Source organism: Phyllopteryx taeniolatus, chromosome 3 (assembly GCF_024500385.1).
Source record: "Phyllopteryx taeniolatus isolate TA_2022b chromosome 3, UOR_Ptae_1.2, whole genome shotgun sequence".
NCBI lineage: Eukaryota > Metazoa > Chordata > Actinopteri > Syngnathiformes > Syngnathidae > Phyllopteryx > Phyllopteryx taeniolatus.
The window spans coordinates 1,831,160-1,850,542 of NC_084504.1; the positions used below are offsets into that span (position 1 = coordinate 1,831,160).

At 41.2% G+C, this 19,383-nt stretch overlaps 1 protein-coding gene across 4 annotated transcripts in view; it reads right to left on the reverse strand.

The window, feature by feature from the left end:
* tncb (tenascin Cb) overlaps positions 1-19,383 on the reverse strand; it is a 129,346-nt gene that overhangs the window by 16,633 nt on the left and 93,330 nt on the right. For 3 of the 4 annotated variants that reach the window (XM_061766380.1, XM_061766379.1, XM_061766381.1), the window contains exons 7-12: positions 14,597-14,750; positions 10,786-11,055; positions 10,212-10,397; positions 7,478-7,567; positions 6,465-6,728; positions 343-618 (exon numbers count right to left, since the gene is read on the reverse strand). In XM_061766380.1, coding sequence (XP_061622364.1) covers positions 343-618; positions 6,465-6,728; positions 7,478-7,567; positions 10,212-10,397; positions 10,786-11,055; positions 14,597-14,750 — 1,240 coding nt within the window. The remainder of the gene's footprint in view (positions 1-342; positions 619-6,464; positions 6,729-7,477; positions 7,568-10,211; positions 10,398-10,785; positions 11,056-14,596; positions 14,751-19,383) is intronic. The other variant, XM_061766382.1, reaches the window with a different exon arrangement.

The window sequence follows — 19,383 nt, forward strand, 5'->3', positions numbered from 1 at the left end:
AATGTGTTTTTCCAACAATTGAAATGTTTGTGCTCACAAACGAGAGGGAACAAAACTTGCTTTCTTCATTTCTATGCAGAGTTTCAACCAAAGTTTTTCAATTACATGACAAATGCCAATTATTATGCCAACCTTTTGCAATAAAAACATTCCATCACTTTCTTTAACACTTTTGGGAGTTGGGATTGTGATGCACACAGCAGAAATTCATGAACACAATGTAACAGTCTCAACGAGCTCTCATTTGCAAAGTCCACACATAATTTCTTTCAGCGCGTGAAGCAGCAAGAGCGGAATCAAGCAAAGGAAAGAGAAAAGCTCCAGCGATGACGGTGTTTATACCTGTAATGGTGTCTGCAAAGACAGGGTCTAAGAAGAGGCCCCTGTACACCCCGTACAGATTGGCCCTGTACCAGGTGGTGGGAGTGAGGCCAGAGATGACAATGCTGCGAGCATCGGCAGGCACAGTGTGATTTTGCCACTCAGCGCCCGTCTCTGCATTAGTAACCTCGATCAGAAATGCTTCAAAGGCCCCCTCCACTGCAGACCAGGATAGGAGGAAGCTGTCCCATGACACATCGCTGATAGTGACATTAGTCACCATGGGCTTCTCCTCCACTGGTTGATGAAAAACAAACCAACATGGAGTTACAGGATGATGGCACGCAAAATATGAACAGGTTTGACCAGTGACGTTGTTTAGCCCCCACGTTTTTGAATATGAAACTTTTGGAGGCCCCCCAACCCTCTTGCGCCTCAACTGGATGAGGAATTCTGAGCCCTCCTATCCGAATAAGGCAGAACATGTGCTTAATTTGTCCAAGCACAGTGTATGCTCAATTGTGCAACCAACTTTTAAACTAAGCTTGTTCACTGACTAGTGTTAACAAAAACAAACAAACAAAAAAACTGTCCCCATTTAAATCAAATATTCCCCAAGCAAATATCAATGCACTATAACAGTTATTCTCAAAGTCTGTTATGCGTACCACTAATGGTACATGGCCTCCCTCTAGTGGTATGTGAAAGAATTACTGAATTACAATATACATTTTAAACATGAAATACAATCAAACATATTACAATTGAGCTTGGAGCTATTAGCATTACCTTTTTTTTTTTTAATAAACTGTAAGTAACTTTGTGTACACCGTGATTGGGATCGTTTAGCCTTAGCTTTCTACCCAGTTACTGCAGATTCATTCATGTCACTTTTCTAGCTCCCCTGTAATAGCCATGCACCCCACTATGTGGTCTAACTCACACTTTGGGAAACTCTGGGTTTAGAACAATATGTCTTTCAAGGTTGGCCGGGTGCTGCTGAAAATTTGGACTGGATCCTTGGTAGGAATATTTTGATAAAAATCCAGCTAATATTGGTCTAACCTTCGGCATACAACCAAAGCATTCAGAAATGCTGATTACAAGTCACATTCACCATCCAAGCAAACGTGAGTGGGGTTTTGTGAGACAGTTGATGACAGGAGCAGAAAATGGGTGTTGACACTAATGGTATCACATTTGTATTTCAGTTATTTCATTTTGCCGTCTCAGAGGAAAATGTAGCTTTCCCTCGACCGGGGTGGAAAGATTCCTCTATTTTCACTACAAAAGATGAGAGTGAACAAAGCATCTCATTATTTGATGGCTGCCTATAGCCATCCCCTCCATATTACCATATGAGAGAGAAGACTTGAAGATTGAAAGCAGCAGGCAGACATGCAATGCAGCTTGTGTGCATTAATGACCAAGAATGAGCCATTAACATTTGAAGGTGCAGCGTAGCCCCGCCAGGATGGTAGAAAGTACGCTGTCCACTTCAAACCTATATGCGGAAGCCATGCGGCGTAATGTGCAGCCGCCCGTAATTGGAGTCCATTGTCCGCGAGCATTCAGAGAATAGATTAGAATAAGATCGAGGGTGCAGATAAACATTGCAACTCCCATTATCTTCTCAACACTGGCAAGCTTATGGAGAGCAGATGTGACGAAAGACAACGTGAGTGACATGTGATGAATGCCTCTGTGGGAATCAGATGACCACTGCTGAATAATTACTGTATGTTATGCCATGCCTTTTCATGCCAATCAACTTTATACAATTTTACAAAACAAGCCTTTTAATTACTTAAAGGGGACATATTACGGAGAAGTGACTTTTTAATTGCTTGCGTACATGGGTCATTTTCATATACAGTAATTTGATCAATAACGGTAAAGACTTGGTCCATTTTGTTTGGAAAATCAATACATTTTACTGATAGGAATATTTGAATTATTGACAGTTGTTATCCATCAAAAGGTCACAATTGTTTCTAAGAAGAAAAATATTCTAAAGATTTTTCAAACTTTTAATGCCAAAATGTCTTTACTGTTGTCTGAAATGATGTTTCATGATTTGTAAAATGTTTTCTGAACATGCTAATTACATTTTTAGACTAATAGTATTTTTCTCCTATTGCTTAATATGCCTTTTCTATGAAACTCACGCAAATGCAGCTTCCTTTTCTTTCCTTCCTTCCTTCCTTCCCTTTTTTTTTGGTTCTTTTACAAACAGTCCTTCTTCGTCACTCAAGCTGTCTTTTAATGCCACTGCTAATAGCCTCATTATGTTGTTGCAACAGAGCAGAGGGATCTGTGGGCTGCAGTGCCAGGACAAGGCAGCCATTTTGCATTCACACAGTAGCAGACAACAAAATAAATTGCGTTAATTCCGATATGAATAAATATTGATCAATTTGTGAAAGTGTCGGAACTATTGTTTTGTCTTATACATTATTACAATTGCATAAAGAGTGTAATGGGTTTAATGAGTAGTTAGGATCATTCATGCACTTCCTGCCGAGGAGTTTGAAGGGCAACACGTAAATTGTGCAAATCACACAATTTTTAATGAAGCTGCTAATGTATTTACTTTTAAGCACTTTTGTCTTTACCGTTATGATAAGTGTGTATTTTAATGGGGCACCACCATTTCCTCTTTACTATGAATGCCTAAAGTTAATCATCAATAACTTTTTGATGATAGGACTCAAAGTGTCGCTGTTTCTGCGTGGAGACATTTACCCATCTAAAATCAAGGCGGCATAAAATAAAATTGTAAAATTTGATTTATTCATTTATTTACAAGTGTCTTTACAGTTATTGAATGAAAATGACCCACACAGAGTTGAGTCTCTGGCGTTTTTCCACCCATGTCTTGGCAGCGAGACTGGTTGAAGCTTCGCCGCTTTCAAATGACTAAAACACTATGTCAGCCAAAAGGTAAGAAGGAGCTGCATTGAGTTTTTTTTTTTTTTTTTTTTAATGCACAGTTTACTGTTAGCTAACAGTGTTAGCTTCTGACAAGTGGCACATTTGATTGTTTGGTAAAGTTGAGTTTGACGTGTTGGCTGCATGCGCCACAGACTTGGATCATGGATAAAGTGAAACTCTGATCTGTCGTGCATTTTCACAGCATACAGTGTAGCTAGAGCAATATGGCGGCATCATGCCATGAAGACACATTGCAGGCCACCATCAATTCAACAAAGAAGAGGAATGTAAAACATCAAACAGGTCAACAATGCTGCAACAGAGGGTGCATTAAAGTACGCGTGGAAAATTGACAATGGCAAAAAATTATACTGTATACCATGCTGAATTGAACCTAACTCTATTGTTCATGCATAACCATTCAGACCACAGAAGTGCATCTCCGCAATGACCACACAAAGCATGCTACGGTATGTTATGACAAAATTGGTGTAAATCCCATGATGACAGTGTTTTGTTCCTCTATCATTCATTTTGAGTATTATACATTCAAGTGCTATTTTCAGGGTTGCCACAGTTACCTTGAAAAAGTAACGTCGTTACTTTACGGATTACTTGAGCTTAAAACTAATTTAGTTACTTTACTGATTGCTTGATTTCAAAAGTAACTAAGTTAGAAAAAAAAGTAACTTTTTAGCTACTTTCAGCAGCTGCCAAGTGGCAGGAATATCACTTATCCGCAGTACAAAAAAAAGCATTGGCTTAACCGAAGACATTACTTGGTAATATATGCCACACAACTACAGACTACAGACGAAGTTGAAAGTTCTCACTTTTCATTGTAAATATTTTAGATAAGTATTGTAAGTCCTTCCGTGAATCAGTCCTGATTGTACGACGATTTATGACCGCCGCATTTTGGTATGAATAATTAACACACAGTGCATTGCGCGCTCAACACGACTCTAAAACTGTATTCTATAATGCTGTAAAAAAAAAATAAAAGTAACAACAATCAAATACACTTTTTACTAAGGAAAATAACAAAAACAGTGTGGCGATAGTGAAATCGTGCATTTCTTTGCACTTTTATGGTACTGTACCCTCACTGTGCATTGTATAATAAACAATCACCTCCCAATGACTTTGTTGTTTTATTGAATAATGAGCATTTTGCGTGATCGGGACAATATTTTTGAAAAGATGAACTGCTCTTTGTATGACTCACCAGCCATAACTTAGTACTTGGCGAGAAATATTGATGACTCAAAAGTAATACTGTCGTTTTAAAGAAGTAACTGTAGTCTGACGACTTACCCGGGAAAAGTAACACGTTTCTTTGCTCGTTACTCAAAATGGCGGCATTTTGGAGGATCACTGGATATATTTGTGTCTGGTGTTGCCCCTCAGCAGGTCACTTGAAATAACAAAATCAAATTTTTGTAATCCTCTCAATGACACTGAGGCAGTAAGTAGATCCCTGCAACATCCGTCCGAACCTCGTCTCACCTCCACCCCTCCTCATTTCTCCAATACCTCCTGTAAAATGAGTCCAATCTACGTTCATGTCTGGAGACGATAAAGGCCGCAGATCAGCGCAAGCTGTGGATTAGAAGGCTGCTGATTTCAGACACAATGTTTTAACAGGAGTCCCAGCATGTGGCCTTTTATCTGACAGGCCCAGAGTTCATCCTGGTCAAATCGCACAAAACCAGAGGGGAGCAAGGCTCACGTCAACAATTACCACATGAATGAACATTGTTCAGTGCTCCCCCTCACCAACACTGCCATCACCCTGCCCATTATACATAGAGTGCAGTACCCCCCCCCCCCCCCCCCCCACCCTCCCAAAAAATATATACAATGAACAGTTATTTATAAGCTTTCCAAGGTAGAACTTTTTCTTCCTTTTCCCCAGTATTTTTATTTCTGTCCACAGACATCAGACCTCGTTGCGTATGTGGATAATGTACTCATGAAATGTCAGGTTTATTTTATTTGTCTTATTTTCAGGATGAGGAATAAAACTGAAAAGTGGCAAATGTATTCCCACATACTACACTGTACATGAAGGCAAGTCGGGGGCATAGATAGAATGAGTTGAAGCAAACACTGAATCATTGCTTCCGTTTGGGGCAAATACATGAACCTATGATGATCTGGAACCACTATTATTATTTTACTTTTCTGCACATATTGTATTAGATATTGCGGTCATCAGTGGTCCTCAATACAAAGGGGAAGCTACTGGTTTGAGGCTGAAAGAGGAATATTTATACAAATAGAATTTATTATGGGTCTCATGCATTAATAAGTAAAAAATTTACAGTTTTGTTTCAGATGACATCAGTATCTCTTGAAAAAAACATCTGCTCAAAGATGCCGGAATGTCTACAAGAAGAATAAAAGCTTCTGTTCTACAACGGCTCATGGCCAAAATGGTCGCATTGCTGTTGTTCCCTACAATTCTGTATGAACAGAGACAGAAAAGGCGTGACGGAATATCAAATGAGGTAGCAGAAAAAGTGGTAAAGCTCATTCAAAAATGCAGATGCTGTTGTCACGGGCATGTCGACAAAAGCAATACTGTCATTTTTATATTAAAATTGAGAAATCTCCGTTGCTAGTTTGCTATTTAAATGTGATATGTGGACTAAATAATAAAATGAAAACATAGTTTTTCTCTGTCTAAAATAGGCTCTTTTCGTGAGAATCTTTCATTTTCAATTTCAGATGAAAAGTAAGGCACTGTAAAAAAAGGAAAACAGGATTAATTGCCTGAAAAGAGATAAATGAACCTCCAGATATGTAACCAAACTTAAAAAGCGAGGCACAAGGTTATGTACTGATCAGTGTTTTTTTTTCTTTTTTTTTTTTTTTTTTTTTTTTTTTTGCTTAGTTACATACTGGAAGAAAGAAATAAAATGTTGCCATGATCAACGAAGTAACCTGCAAACAAAAAGACAGAAAAGCACACAAATATGCTGTTCCACATTTTTCTTCAGAGTTGGGCCTTGGCTGGGGTCTGTGCTCTATTCTACTGAATGGAGCTCCTTTTGTTTTACAACTTTTGTTTCTTAACCTAATGGGCAAGCTGTAAAAACCCTCTAAAACTGAACTTATATGTCAGTCACTTTGTCCAACGAGGAACTACAGTATATTTGATAATATTTCTATTGAAACATAGCGAATGATTCAACTTCACTGACCTGTAGGTGCTGAGATGGTGGCCGGTGCACTCGTCCTGCGGCCCCTCTCGGCAGTGATGCCGATGGTATAGAGCATGCCTGGTGTTAGGCCTCTCAAGGTATGAGACTCAGATCCTCCCGGGACCACTTCCTCTGCCCTTTGGCCATCAGCGGAAACACAGACAAGTCGGTAGGAGTCCAGCTTGGCCAGGGGGCGCCTCCACTCCAACATCATCGTTGTCTCTGTCACCTCTGCAACAGTTAGGTCCTTTGGTGCATCCAGAGCTGAAACAGAGAAGACAGCAGTTTGGAAATTGGCATTTGACTTCACTTATTCAAGGTCACAGATGAGCTGGAGTCCATTTGACCTGACAAGTGGCGGCGCACCCTGGACCGTCACCCTCACCAGTCAATCACAGGACAGGTATTTGACCATACAAAGCAAAATAAAAGGTTGCAGCTTTTACAACTTTCACTTCTTCCTGACAGTAAAAATAAGGACACAAATAATGTTGGCCCCACGGAGAAGCGAATTCAGCACAGGGAAAGTCATTAATTAATCATTTAAAATAGCAACAGGTTTTTGTTACATATTTTTGGAGTGACATATCATACCATACGTACAGCATATTCACATAAGCTTTTCCCCTTCCCTTTTTCTTTTCACTAAATTATACCCATTCATATGACAGTAACTGCATATACGCTGAAATGGAAGTGAATCTGTTAACCTGACACACACACACACTTATACCACAAAAGGGCCAAATTTCTTGCAAAGATTTGAAAAGCAAAAGAAATATTGTTGGTGGTGCAAATGCATGAACAAAGCAAACTAAACTACTGGTATACAGTATGTTCATGTTAATCTATCACAACACATGGAAAATATACAATAGTGTTGCCACAATAGAGAAACAAACTACTGTCCTGTAATTGTTAAATAACAAATATCACTGCGGTAGGATAATTTACAGACATTATAAAGTTTGTAATCGTGCTATTGTAGTAAGAGACAAGTGAAAGCTTCATACCGGTCACAGCATTGGTGGTCGTGGGCAGACTCTCCCGTTCACCTTTCACTGCTGTCACTCCCATTCCGTACTCTGTGCCCGGTCTCAGACCTAAATAAAATTAATTATATTCAGCAATTCAAATAAAAAAGTGTAATGTATTGTTTGCTCAAATTCCTATATATTTCACGAGTTGAATGCCTGGGAGGCTGTGTCATCAAGTGGCCAGCTGTTTTTGGTAATGGCTTCGGTGGCCACGGCAAACACAAAAACACTTTCACGTGGCGTGATAGCACAATAGGTTGCAGCCAAATTGCATTTCATGGTAAGCTTGAGCTCATAGTGGAACACGGCTGGTGTATTTGCATTGATGGATCTATAGGGCCCTTGTCGTGCTGCAGAAACACTACTCCCAATGATACAGCCAGCTTTGGAAACCTTTTGCTTTCCACAATTAAGCCCTCTCTAGGCCTGATCGCCTTTAATTCCTTTATTAACTCCCACAGAGGTCATCACACACAGAGTTCTGCAGCATGAAATTACACCTAATACACAGGAAACTCATTATCAATAAAATCACGAGCGTGAAGGCAATTACAGATAATAACTGTGTGAAAGCACTACTGAGGTGTGTGTGGAGAAGAGGGGGACGTCTGCTGAATGGACACAATGCTTTTCCATGAGATGGGCCTCCCAAGGACAAAGAATTGCGCCAGACAAAGACACTATTAGACAAAGTTTTTTCCTCTCCCTTATTGTGTCTAATCTAGAAACAAACTGGAGGAAAAAAAAAAACAAGGCTCAAAGCGTTGCTTTATAACGTCAACAGCATTGATAGATGAAAACATGTCCACTTCTCTTGCTTGAGCTCAAAGAAAAATAAGCTGCAGTGTGATTCAATTTAAACAGTGAATGCCAAATCCCCCTGGGTGGTTTTCTCATAAAGTGGACCTATTGTAGTTGGGCAAACATTTCATGATAGAAAACAAAGGCAAGCCATTGTGGATATGAGCTTGCAGAACATAACACTGTCCATTTAACAAGACACAACAAATAAACGTCCAAATAATCATACGAGTAAACATTTTATACTGGAAATTGTTTCCCCCCCCCGCCACAAATACTTTTTACTTGTGTCACTAGGATGCAGAGATAATGTGAGCCCTAAATAAATAAAGGAAAACAAAAACACTGCTTGCAGTGATAAAACTTGGATCAGTACAGTCGGCCTACCTATTTGTTTGGACTAACATTAATTGGTCCAAGGTACTAAATGAATAGTTATCCTCCATCAGAGAATTCATGAACATCACTAACATTCATATTTTGTGTCATATGTCAGTAGATATTATCATTACGCCCATCCCTGTGTATGATTTTTTTTGTGTTACTTATTCAAATCTCTTAAGTTGCACAGAAATTCAGAGGTGGAAGTGTGAACCCGTTGCCGTGCGTGACGTCACAAGAGGCCACAACATCTCAGTTAGCATTTAGATTATGGTGTCTTTTTCTTTGACTTTTTGTGTGATGCCAGCCGGGTCCCAATCACAGCTAAGGAAACATTTGAAAATTGCCATAGAAATGGAAATAAGTGGGATGTAGGGAAGTGGTTGCACATCCTGGCTGCTCTGTACAGTAAGTTAAAGAAATGGAGTGCTATTTAGTCAGTTTTTAAGATGGTCCCTTATCTTCTCTGCACTTGATAATTGCTATTAAGATGGTAAATGGGTGGCTAATAACGGGAAACATGCCTTCAGGCTCTGTATCTGTTTGCAGAAATAATCATATTCCTCATCTGAGGTTTCTACGGCTGTTGTGTCGCCATATTGCTTGAATGCTCAGAATGTCTGAAAAGTGAAAGTAAAACTTAATCTACTGTATATCCACATTCTGCACAAGCAGTGCAGCGTAATTGTCGCCTATTTTGAAAGTATGGATGCTTTTTTTTTTTTTGACAATAATGAGTGAAAATAGTGAGGTTGGATACATTTGAGTAGGCTTGTTATGTTAAAATCACTGTTAATACTTCATTGTAGAAGGAAGGAAGCCACATGAGGTAAGAGCGTGCTTGTACCATTTTAATCAATGACAGCGTAATAAATCTGATTTTTTTTTGTTATTGAACATAATTTTGGGGTGCTGTTGTGATGTGCAACGGTATATTATAGCAATATAAGGTATAATACCAACTTGAACAAAGCGGGTTTTGTAAACTCAAGCAAGATGCTGTTTTTTATTTTCTGAAAAGTTGTCATTTTAGAGGTGCGAGTATTCCTTCAGAGAGTGATAATATATAAAATATGGGTAAACACTGCCACTTTATAATATAGTACATTTGCCATTATCTTGCGGTGAAATGGTCTCCGTTCTGTCAATGACGTCACACCAAGACATGGTGGCAAATCGATTTTGACGATATAAAAGGGGCGTTCCCAGGGCAAGTCGTTATTTACCGATTTCTCCAAAACGGATTTATATTATTGGAAATGACTGCTAGTTTCATTTTTTTGAGCAAAAAATACATAAAGAGAACATATTAGCGAAATATAAATCATCTGAACGTTATAGGTCCTTTAACTGGTTTTAGAGACCAACCATGAATACCAATATTATCTTGCTTTGTAAAACTGAGTTTCATTATTACTATTTTATAACCAAAATGTCATATGAGATGTGGGGCAAACAGTGTGAATTTCCTCTATGCAATATGTAATTGAGAAGGTGTGTAACTGTGAGGCACTGGGATTGTCTGTACCGATGATCTTGGCCTGTGTTGTTTCTTTGGGACCGGCAGGGAAGAGCAGTTCTCTGTGCTCGCCTCCAGACAGAGGTCCATACTTAATGCGATAGTTGTCCACCTGAGCTTGGCTGTTTTTCCATTCAAGAGTGATGCTTTCATCAGTCAGCTCCAGCTTCTGAAGGTCCCTGGGGGCATCCAAGTCTAACACACACAGAGAAGTTGATTTAATACTGATGGTAATCACTGACAAGTTGTTTCCGTTAGGGGCGATGACTGAATGCTTCCTACTGCAGGAAATATTTATCATTATTCTGAACTTGGTAGGATAGGTGGTCCTTTGAAGAACAAACACCATTAAACACACCTCAGTAGGATATCTGTCCTTTATAAAATCACAGAATATGTGGTCCTTCACACACCCCTCTCTATCCCTACTTAACCATCAGATTCTAAACCTGTTTGTGATGAACAGATAGTTGTCTGCAGCCCTTTGTTCAGGAAATAAAAATTTAGATTTTTACCATTTAGAATAAAAGGCATTAAAAGACATTTCCACACCTGAAAACATAGTTCAGCGCAAGGTCCTTACCTGTGAGGAATGATTCATAGACAGGGACACTGGACTGGTCTCCCTTCCTGGCTGTCAGAGACACCTCATATAGGATGTCTGGGATGAGGCCTCCGAGGTGGTATTGGGTATCTGTGGAGGAAAGCTCAACCACGCTGTGATCAGCAGGGCTGGGGCCAGGTCCAAAAGAGACACTGATCCCATCCACATCGGCCACAGGCTGGAACCAGGTCACCAGCGCCGTTGTGTCTGTCACATCGCGTATGTTCACCTGGCTCGGGGCGTCAATTCCTGGAGGATTGAAGCACATATGAGCAAATGTTCTTGTGTTGTCTAAAACCAGGGATAAATGTAGTAAAAGCACTTAGCATGTCAATAATCAACCTTTTTAGCTCCTAGGGGTTTACAGGTTTAATGCAAAGCCACATCAATGCAACTGCAGGACGACACTTGAAAAATAACATTATGGCACAGACCCGGTTGCCTGACTCCATGGAAACGAAACGAGTTAAACTCTGTAAAGAACACTTGCTTTCGCAATATGTCATCAGATATTGCACTCCTCTTCAGCTGTCTGATAGGCAGTGGTGGACAGTAACAATGTAAATTTTCTTAAAATGTACTTAAGTACAACCAGTCCAAGATGTAACCCACTTGAAGTCAGCTGGGATAGGCTTCAGCTTACCCTAGTGGGGATAAGTGGTACAGGAAATGGATTGATGGGCTTTAGTATAGTTTTTGAGGATCCGCTTTACTTGAGTGATTTTTGCTTTGGAAACTTTGACTCCACTACATTTGAAAAACAAATATTGTCCTTTTGTTTCCATCACATTTCTAAAAAGTACTTGTTACAGTTGCGTTGGAGAATTCCAAAAACTCAGTTTATTAGTCATTGCTTGTGTTCAAGTGGTGTTTCTGTTGCTGTCTCTTACACATCCGCCCCTCAGCTTGCTTGGGGGTAAAATCGAAGTCGGAGAGGAAAGGTGATGTGCAGCAGCTGTGCACTGTAAGTCATGGACTTGGCAGGCATTGAAGAAGAAGCTGCTTCTGCTCACCCTTATCATACCTAAACTCTGTTGGAACGCAGAGAGCTAAAGAATTATAATACTGTTTTAAATGTGTTTCTGTTTACCACACATAGATTTCATCATGGCCTACAAGAACTTAAAGAGCCCGGGAGACGACGGGAACATCTTAAATTTTTTAGGTCGTGTGCACGATTTATTGCACGTGAGTCAATTGCTCGCGAATGTATCTGGCGAGCGCAACTTAGTAAGCCACAAGCGCTCATTACGTATCTGCTGCATGCAATTTATGAAGTTGGACATGCGCCTCGCATAGGTCACACACGCAACTTATAAGTCAAACACGTACTTGATGAATTCAGAGAGTTAAGGCACAGGTACGCTTTAAAGGTCCACGGCCCTCCATCCTGAATCAGTCCTCGTTTAATTCACATTGAAGCTCAAGTACATGGAGCTACAGGTAAGATGTATTAATATTTTACAAGTGATACAACTCAGGGCAGATGAGGCGGAGGGTTGACATGTTTCAGTACAGCACACCTGTACCTTTACTTAATGTGAATTAAGTACTTACATATTCTTTAACTCGCATGTGCGAGGTCCGTAAAACACGTGTGACTTACAAAGTTGTGCTTGTAAGATATGTAAACTGCGTGTGCGACTGTTGTGATAAAAAGCACTTTTAAAAACAATTGTAATACTTTTTAAAGCAATTGCTTACGTACTTTTACTGGAGTCATAATTCGATTTAGGTACTTTGACTTTTATTGGAGTAACATTTGACCATGAGGATCTGTACTTTGACTTAAGTCACTTGAGCTGCGTACTTTATCCACCACTGCTGATGGGTTACTGGCCACCTTTTTGTTGAGATTATTGACAGTTAGCTCAAAGCAATTAGCATAAGGTTTGGAGATTCAGTTTTGTCACACAATGGAAACAACGAAAAATGTAGATTATCCAGTGAAATTTTAGACCTGCCATATGCTGAGAAGCTAAAATAAGAATATGGTACAGTGTCACAAATCATCAATCCCACTTATTCTGTTCAGGGTCGTGGGGTGCTGGAGACTATCCAGGCTAACTTCAGGTGAAAGGCAGACAACACCCTGAACTGGTCACCAGTCAGCCACAGGGCACATATAGACATGGACAACCACTCACGCTCACATTCATACCATCACTGAATGGGAACTGAACCCACGCTGCCTGCACCAAAGTCAGGCAAGTGTACCACTACACCATCAGTGACTGTGCTGTATATATAAAAAATAAAATAACATATATTTCTCTAACATCAACATAATTGATTATAAAAACAATCAATATGCATTCCTACAAGATTGTGTTCAAATAGTCACACAGCAAACAGAGTGCCTCTCCCGCAGGATATGGATGCCTCCATAGACCAGAGTCTTATATATATAATATAAGAATTTCATAAATGCAAGTGTAGACACTTTTTTTATATTCATGAGGTCATTCAAACATCATACAGATCAAAACCCCATGAAGGACACCTTTTCACCAGGGCTGGAATCGATGTGTCACACACAGTCAACTTTAGGAAAGACATCCCTCTGTGGAGGAGTACTAATCCACACTCGAGCTGAGCACAGCCTGTATGTGTCTCATTTGAGTGTCACAAGAGACCATTCTCTGGACAGGCAGGCAGGCATCCCTCTAAGCCCTACTGTGTGGCTGACTGGTACATTCCGAACATGGGCGCTTCAGTGAGGAGGGAGCGGAAGCACCAGGGTTTACCTGACACTTTGAAATCTCTCAGCATGTTAAGAGAGCCTGAATGTCACAAAGAATTTTGAACCCCATAATCTAATTTATGCTGATGCATGTATGTATATGTATGTGCAGAAAATGGCTTCGGGCTTTTTGACTTCATCTTATATTACTGCACCAGAAATTTATTAGGAAATAAAATTAAGAATGATAAGGATAATGTATAGAAATACAATAGGCTTGACATATTATGAGAACTTGTTCTACCTTTTTGCATGTAAAGACTTATGCAATGAACTAGTGCCTAAAATGTTGTGTGCGTGTGTGTTGTGTGTGATACTATTCAACAGAGTACACTATAAAACATTTTGATCAACACGACATAAGCAATATGGGAAACAGCAGAGAATTTTACATAATCATTTTCATGAACGTTCCAATGCATTTGCAACTTGTTCAAATAAAAGGGGAGACTGTTGAAAGAAATGGACACAATGTGAAGATTGAACAAGTAGTTTTGAGAATTTCAATTCTGATCTGAGAAATGTACCAAAGCGACTGAGAAAAGCTGTAAAACAGTTCCCAGGTGTCTTGACAATAGGTCTGTGACATGCTTTTGGGAATCCACACCAAGGAACAATAATTATACACTTCAAACACTCTAATTTGAGGCTTGCTGAACACTGTTTTGATAAGGCGGTTCTGTCTCATGGAAAATAGCCACTGCTTAAATTTGATTTTAAGTAATTTTGGTTTGTATTAATACCAAGCAAGGTAATAATAAATGTTCACGATCAAATACAATACAAAGCTTTTTATCATGTTCTCAACCTCTGTGAATAAATTTCTTCGGGAATAATCTTCAGTGACTTAAAAGATATATTCATACTGTATTGACAAAAAGTAACATAGTGTACTAATAATATATTAAAATAAAAAAGATGTGGAATAGTCAAAGCAAAAAATATAAAAAGGCTGACACATACCCAGTATACATACAAAAATAATATAAAGAAAATTTAATTTAATTTACAGTAATAGTAGTTTGCAACATGAATATGTACACTTACTTGTGATAACATTCTTGGAGGCAGGTGGTCCACGCTTCTTGTTCTTCACTACCTCCAGTTTGACTTCGTACTCCTGGCCAGGGCCCAAGCCAGACTGCTCAAAGGTCGTGTCTGGACGGCCGAGGGAGCTCAAAATCTCACCATCCTCCTCTTTCTGGCAGAACCAAAAAACATCACTCAGGAGCATCTTTCAACGTCTCTGTGTGTTGTGTTGTCAAAGAATGGCCTAAACCAATGTATCCCCCCCTTGGGGCTCTCCAGAACCCCAACCTAGCTAGCAACCTAGCTAAAAAACCTGACCCTCCCTTTCATCAGGCAAAAATACAACCCTTACAACCCCTTACACCGCTCCTAATAATATAACATAGTTTCACTGATATAGTCACATACTATGGTTATACCTGCGTGATCAGATCATACTAAGAGAAATTAAGACATTGTTACTCAAAATTGTATAAATCATTTTCATTTTGCTTTCTTACTCTTGGCTTGTCTAATACATTTTATTTATTTTTGTTTTTTATTTTCCAATAGATGAGCTATTAGAGTGATTTAAATTTTACAGGGAGGATTTCATATACCCCTCCGTGAGCTGTCACCTTATCGTGGTGGAGGGGTTTGTGTGTCCCAATGATCCTAGGAGCTAAGTTGTCTGGGGCTTTTAGGTCCCTGGCAGGGTCACCCATGGCAAACAGGTCCAAGGTGAGGGACCAGACAAAGCACAGCTCCAAAACCCCCTATGATGTTAAATAATTCAGGGGGACATTTTCCCTTGCCCAGACGCAGGTCACCGGGAGCCCCCTCTGGAGCCAGGCCTGGAGATGGGGCTTGAAGCCGAGCGTCTGGTGGCCGGGCCTGCACCCATGGGGCCCGACCGGGCACAGTCTCTTCCACTCTGGAGCCGAGCACGTGTTGGTACACTTATTGCCCCCCGGCTCGGTGCCTGTATGTTGGAGTTCACCCCGGCGCACGAGAGGGTAGCCTCCTTCCGCCTTTGGGTGGGGGGACGGTTCCTGACTGTTGTTTGTGCATATGCACCAAACAGCAGTTCAGAGTACCCACCCTTTTTGGAGTCCTTGGAGGGGGTGATGGAGAGCGCTCCCACTGGGGACTCCATCGTTCTGGTGGCGGACTTCAATGTTCATGTGGGCAATGACAGTGAGACCTGGAAGGGCGTGATTGGGAGGAACGGCCCCCCCGATCAGAACCCGAGTGGTGTTCTGTTATTGGACTTCTGTGCTCGTCACGGATTGTCTATAACAAACACCATGTTCAAGCATAAGGGTGTCCATACGTGCACTTGGCACCAGGACACCATAGGTCGCAGTTCGATGATTGACTTTGTGGTCGTGTCATCAGACTTGCAGCCGCATGTCTTGGACGCTTGGGTGAAGAGAGGGGCGGAGCTGTCAACTAATCACCACCTGGTGGTGAGTTGGCTCCAACGGTGGGGGAAGATTCCGTTTTGACCTGGCAGGCCCAAACGTATTGTGAGGGTCTGCTGGGAAGGTCTGGCAGAATCCCCTGTCATAAGGACTTTCAACTCCCACCTCTGGCAGAACCTCACCCACATTCCAGGGGAAGTGGGGGACATTGAGTCTGAGTGGACCATGTTCCGTGCCCCCATTGCCGAGGCAGCTGACCAGAGCTGTGGCCGTAAGGTGGTCGGTGCTTGTCGTGGCGGCAATCCCCGAACCCATTGGGGGACACCAGCGGTGAGGGATGCCGTCAAGCTGAAGAATGAGTCCTATCGCGCCTTTTTGGCCTGTGGGATTCCTGAGGCAGCTGATGGGTACCGGCTGGCCAAGCGGAATGCAGCTTTGGTGGTTGCTGAGGCAGTAAATCGGACTCGTTTCCGGTGAGGATTGGACTCCGCCAAGGCTGCCCTTTGTCACCGATTCTGTTCATAACTTTTATGGACAGAATTTCTAGGTGCAGCCGAGGCACAGAGGGGCTCCGGTTTGGTGGCTTCAGTATTGCATCTCTGCTTTTTGCAGATGATGTGGTTCTGTTGGCTTCATCAAGCTGTGATCTCCAACTCTCAATGGAGCGGTTTGCAGCCGAGTGTGAAGCGGCTGGGATGAAAATAAGCACCTCCAAATCTGAGAACATGGTCTTCAGTTGGAAAAGGGCGGTGTGCCCTCTCCAGCTCGGGGATGAGATACTGCCCCAAGTGAAGGAGTTCAAATATCTTGGGGTCTTGTTCACGAGCGAGGGAAGAAGGGAACGAGAGATCGACAGGCAGATTGGTGCAGCTTCTGCAGTGATGCAGACTTTGTATCGGTCCCTTGCGGAGAAGAAGGAGCTAAGCCGAAAGGCGAAGCTCTCTATTTTATTTTCGATCTACGTTCCTACCCTGACCTATGGTCACGAGCTGTGGGTTGTGACTGAAAGAACAAGATCCCGGATACAAGCAGCCGAAATAAGTTTCCTCTGCAGGGTGTCCAGGCTCTTCCTGAGAGATAGAGTGAGAAGCTCGGTCATCCGGGAGGGGCTCAGAGGAGACCCGTTGCTCCTCCGGATTGAGAGGACTCAGGCATCGGTTTAGGACGCCCCCCTGGTGAGGTGTTCCGGGCACGTCCCACCGGGAGGAGACCCCGAGGATGCCCTAGGATAATGCTGCAGAGACTACGTCTTGCCTGGGAATGCTGCGGAAGAGCTGGAGGAAGTGGCTGGGGAGAGGGAAGCCCAGACTTCCCTGCTAAAGCTACTGCCCCCGCGACCTGACCTCGGATAAGCGGAAGAAAATGGATGGATGGATTTCACATAAGCCCTGGGGCGATAACTCCAATTCATATGAAGTTGGGACGTTGTGTAAAACGTAATTAAAAACAAGATGATTTGCAAATCCTTTTCAACCTATATTCAATTTATTACTCCACAAAGACAAAATATTCAATGTTCAAACTGATAAACTATTGTTTTTTGGGAAATATGTCCTATAATGGTTTTAATCATGTAAAGCACATTGAGTTACCTTGTGTATGAAATGCACTTTATAATTAAATTTGCTTTGCTTTGCTGTTCTGAAAAAGCTGGGACAACAACACTCAAGAAGTCTTTGTGAACTGAGGACACAAATTGTTGAAGCTTTGTAGTTTGAATTCTTCCCCATTCTTGCTTGATGTACAACTTCAGTTGCTCAACAGTCCGGGTTCCCCGTTGCTGTATTTTGCGCTTCATAATGCGACACACATTTTCATTTGGAGACAAGTCTGGACTCCATGCCTTTACTACGAAGCCATGCTGTTATAACGTGCAGACTATGGCTTGGCATTGTCTTGCTGACATAAGGAGGGACGTTTCTGAAAAAGATGTTGCTTGGATGGCAGCATATGTTGCTCCAAAACCTGTATGTACCGTTCAGAATTAATATTCCCTTGACAGATGGGCAAGCTACCCATGCCATGGGCACTAACACACCCCGATACCATCGCATAATCTGGATTTTGAACTTTTCGCTGATAACAATCAGGATGGTCCTGATTTTCCTCTTTGGGCCGCAGGACACAACGTCCATGATTTCCCCAAAAATATTTGAAATGTGGATTCGTCAGACCACAGTACACTTTTGTACTCTACGTCAATCCATCTCAGATGAGTTTGGGCTCAGAGAAGCCAGGGGCGTTTCTGGGTGTTGCTCATATATGGCTTTCGTTTTCCATGTTAGAGTTTGAACTTGCATTTGCAGATGTAGTGACTAACTGTGTTAACTGACAATGGTTTTCTGAAGTGTTCTTCAGCACACGTGGGAATATCCTTTACACAATGATGCCGGTTTTTAATACAGTGCTGTTGCCGCTTAGGTGCTGAGATTTTTGTAGATTCTCTGAATCTTTTCAAGATGTTATGGATGGTAGATGATGAAATCCATAAATTACAAATTGAGAAACGTAGTTATTAAACTGTTGGACTGTTTGTTGATGCAACTGTTCACAAAGTGGTGAGGTTTCGCTCAATCCTTGCTTGTGAACAACTGAGCCTTTTGGGGATGCTCCTTTCATACCACATTATGAAAATCACCTGTTTCCAATTAACCTGTTCACCTGTGGAATGTCCCAAACAGGTGTTTTTTGAGCATTCTCAACGTTCCCAGTCTTTTGTTGCCCTTATCCCAGCTTTTTAGGAACGTGCTGCAGGCATTAAATTAAAAATGAGAGAAAAAGTTCAAAAAAACAATAACCTTCATCAGTGTGAACAGCATAAAATAGCGCATCTTTGTAGTGTATTCAACAGAATGTAGGTTGAAAAAAAATTGAAAATCATTGTATTCTATTTGTATTTACATTTTCCACAATGTCCCAACTTCTTTGGAATTGGGGTTTGTATAGCATATTCTCCAATGACCAGGAATCATATAGGCATATACGTACACGCAGACAGCAGTTTACACATGCACACCAACAGTCACTGAATGAAAATCAATCTCACTCTGGCTAAATGAAGGTGAGCAATGTGTACCACTACACTATGAGTGACATGACATAAACAATCATTGAATAGATTTCGAATTGATTTGAGTGGTAGTTTTTTCAAATGATCCCGCGACCGTAGTGAGGATAAGCATCTCAGAAAATGGATGGATGAATGTTTACAAATGGCTCTAAGCCGTGGTTCCAACATTTTAAGTTGGACAGTATCAGATTTGCTTTGTTATACAGTATATGTCCCTGTTTAACATTATAAGCCCTCTCATCCTAAGGCAGGGTGGAATTTTGAGTTAAGGTTAGCTTGCAAATGATTTCCAGCATTAAAAAAAAAAAATCTATATTATGCTAGAGTCTGCA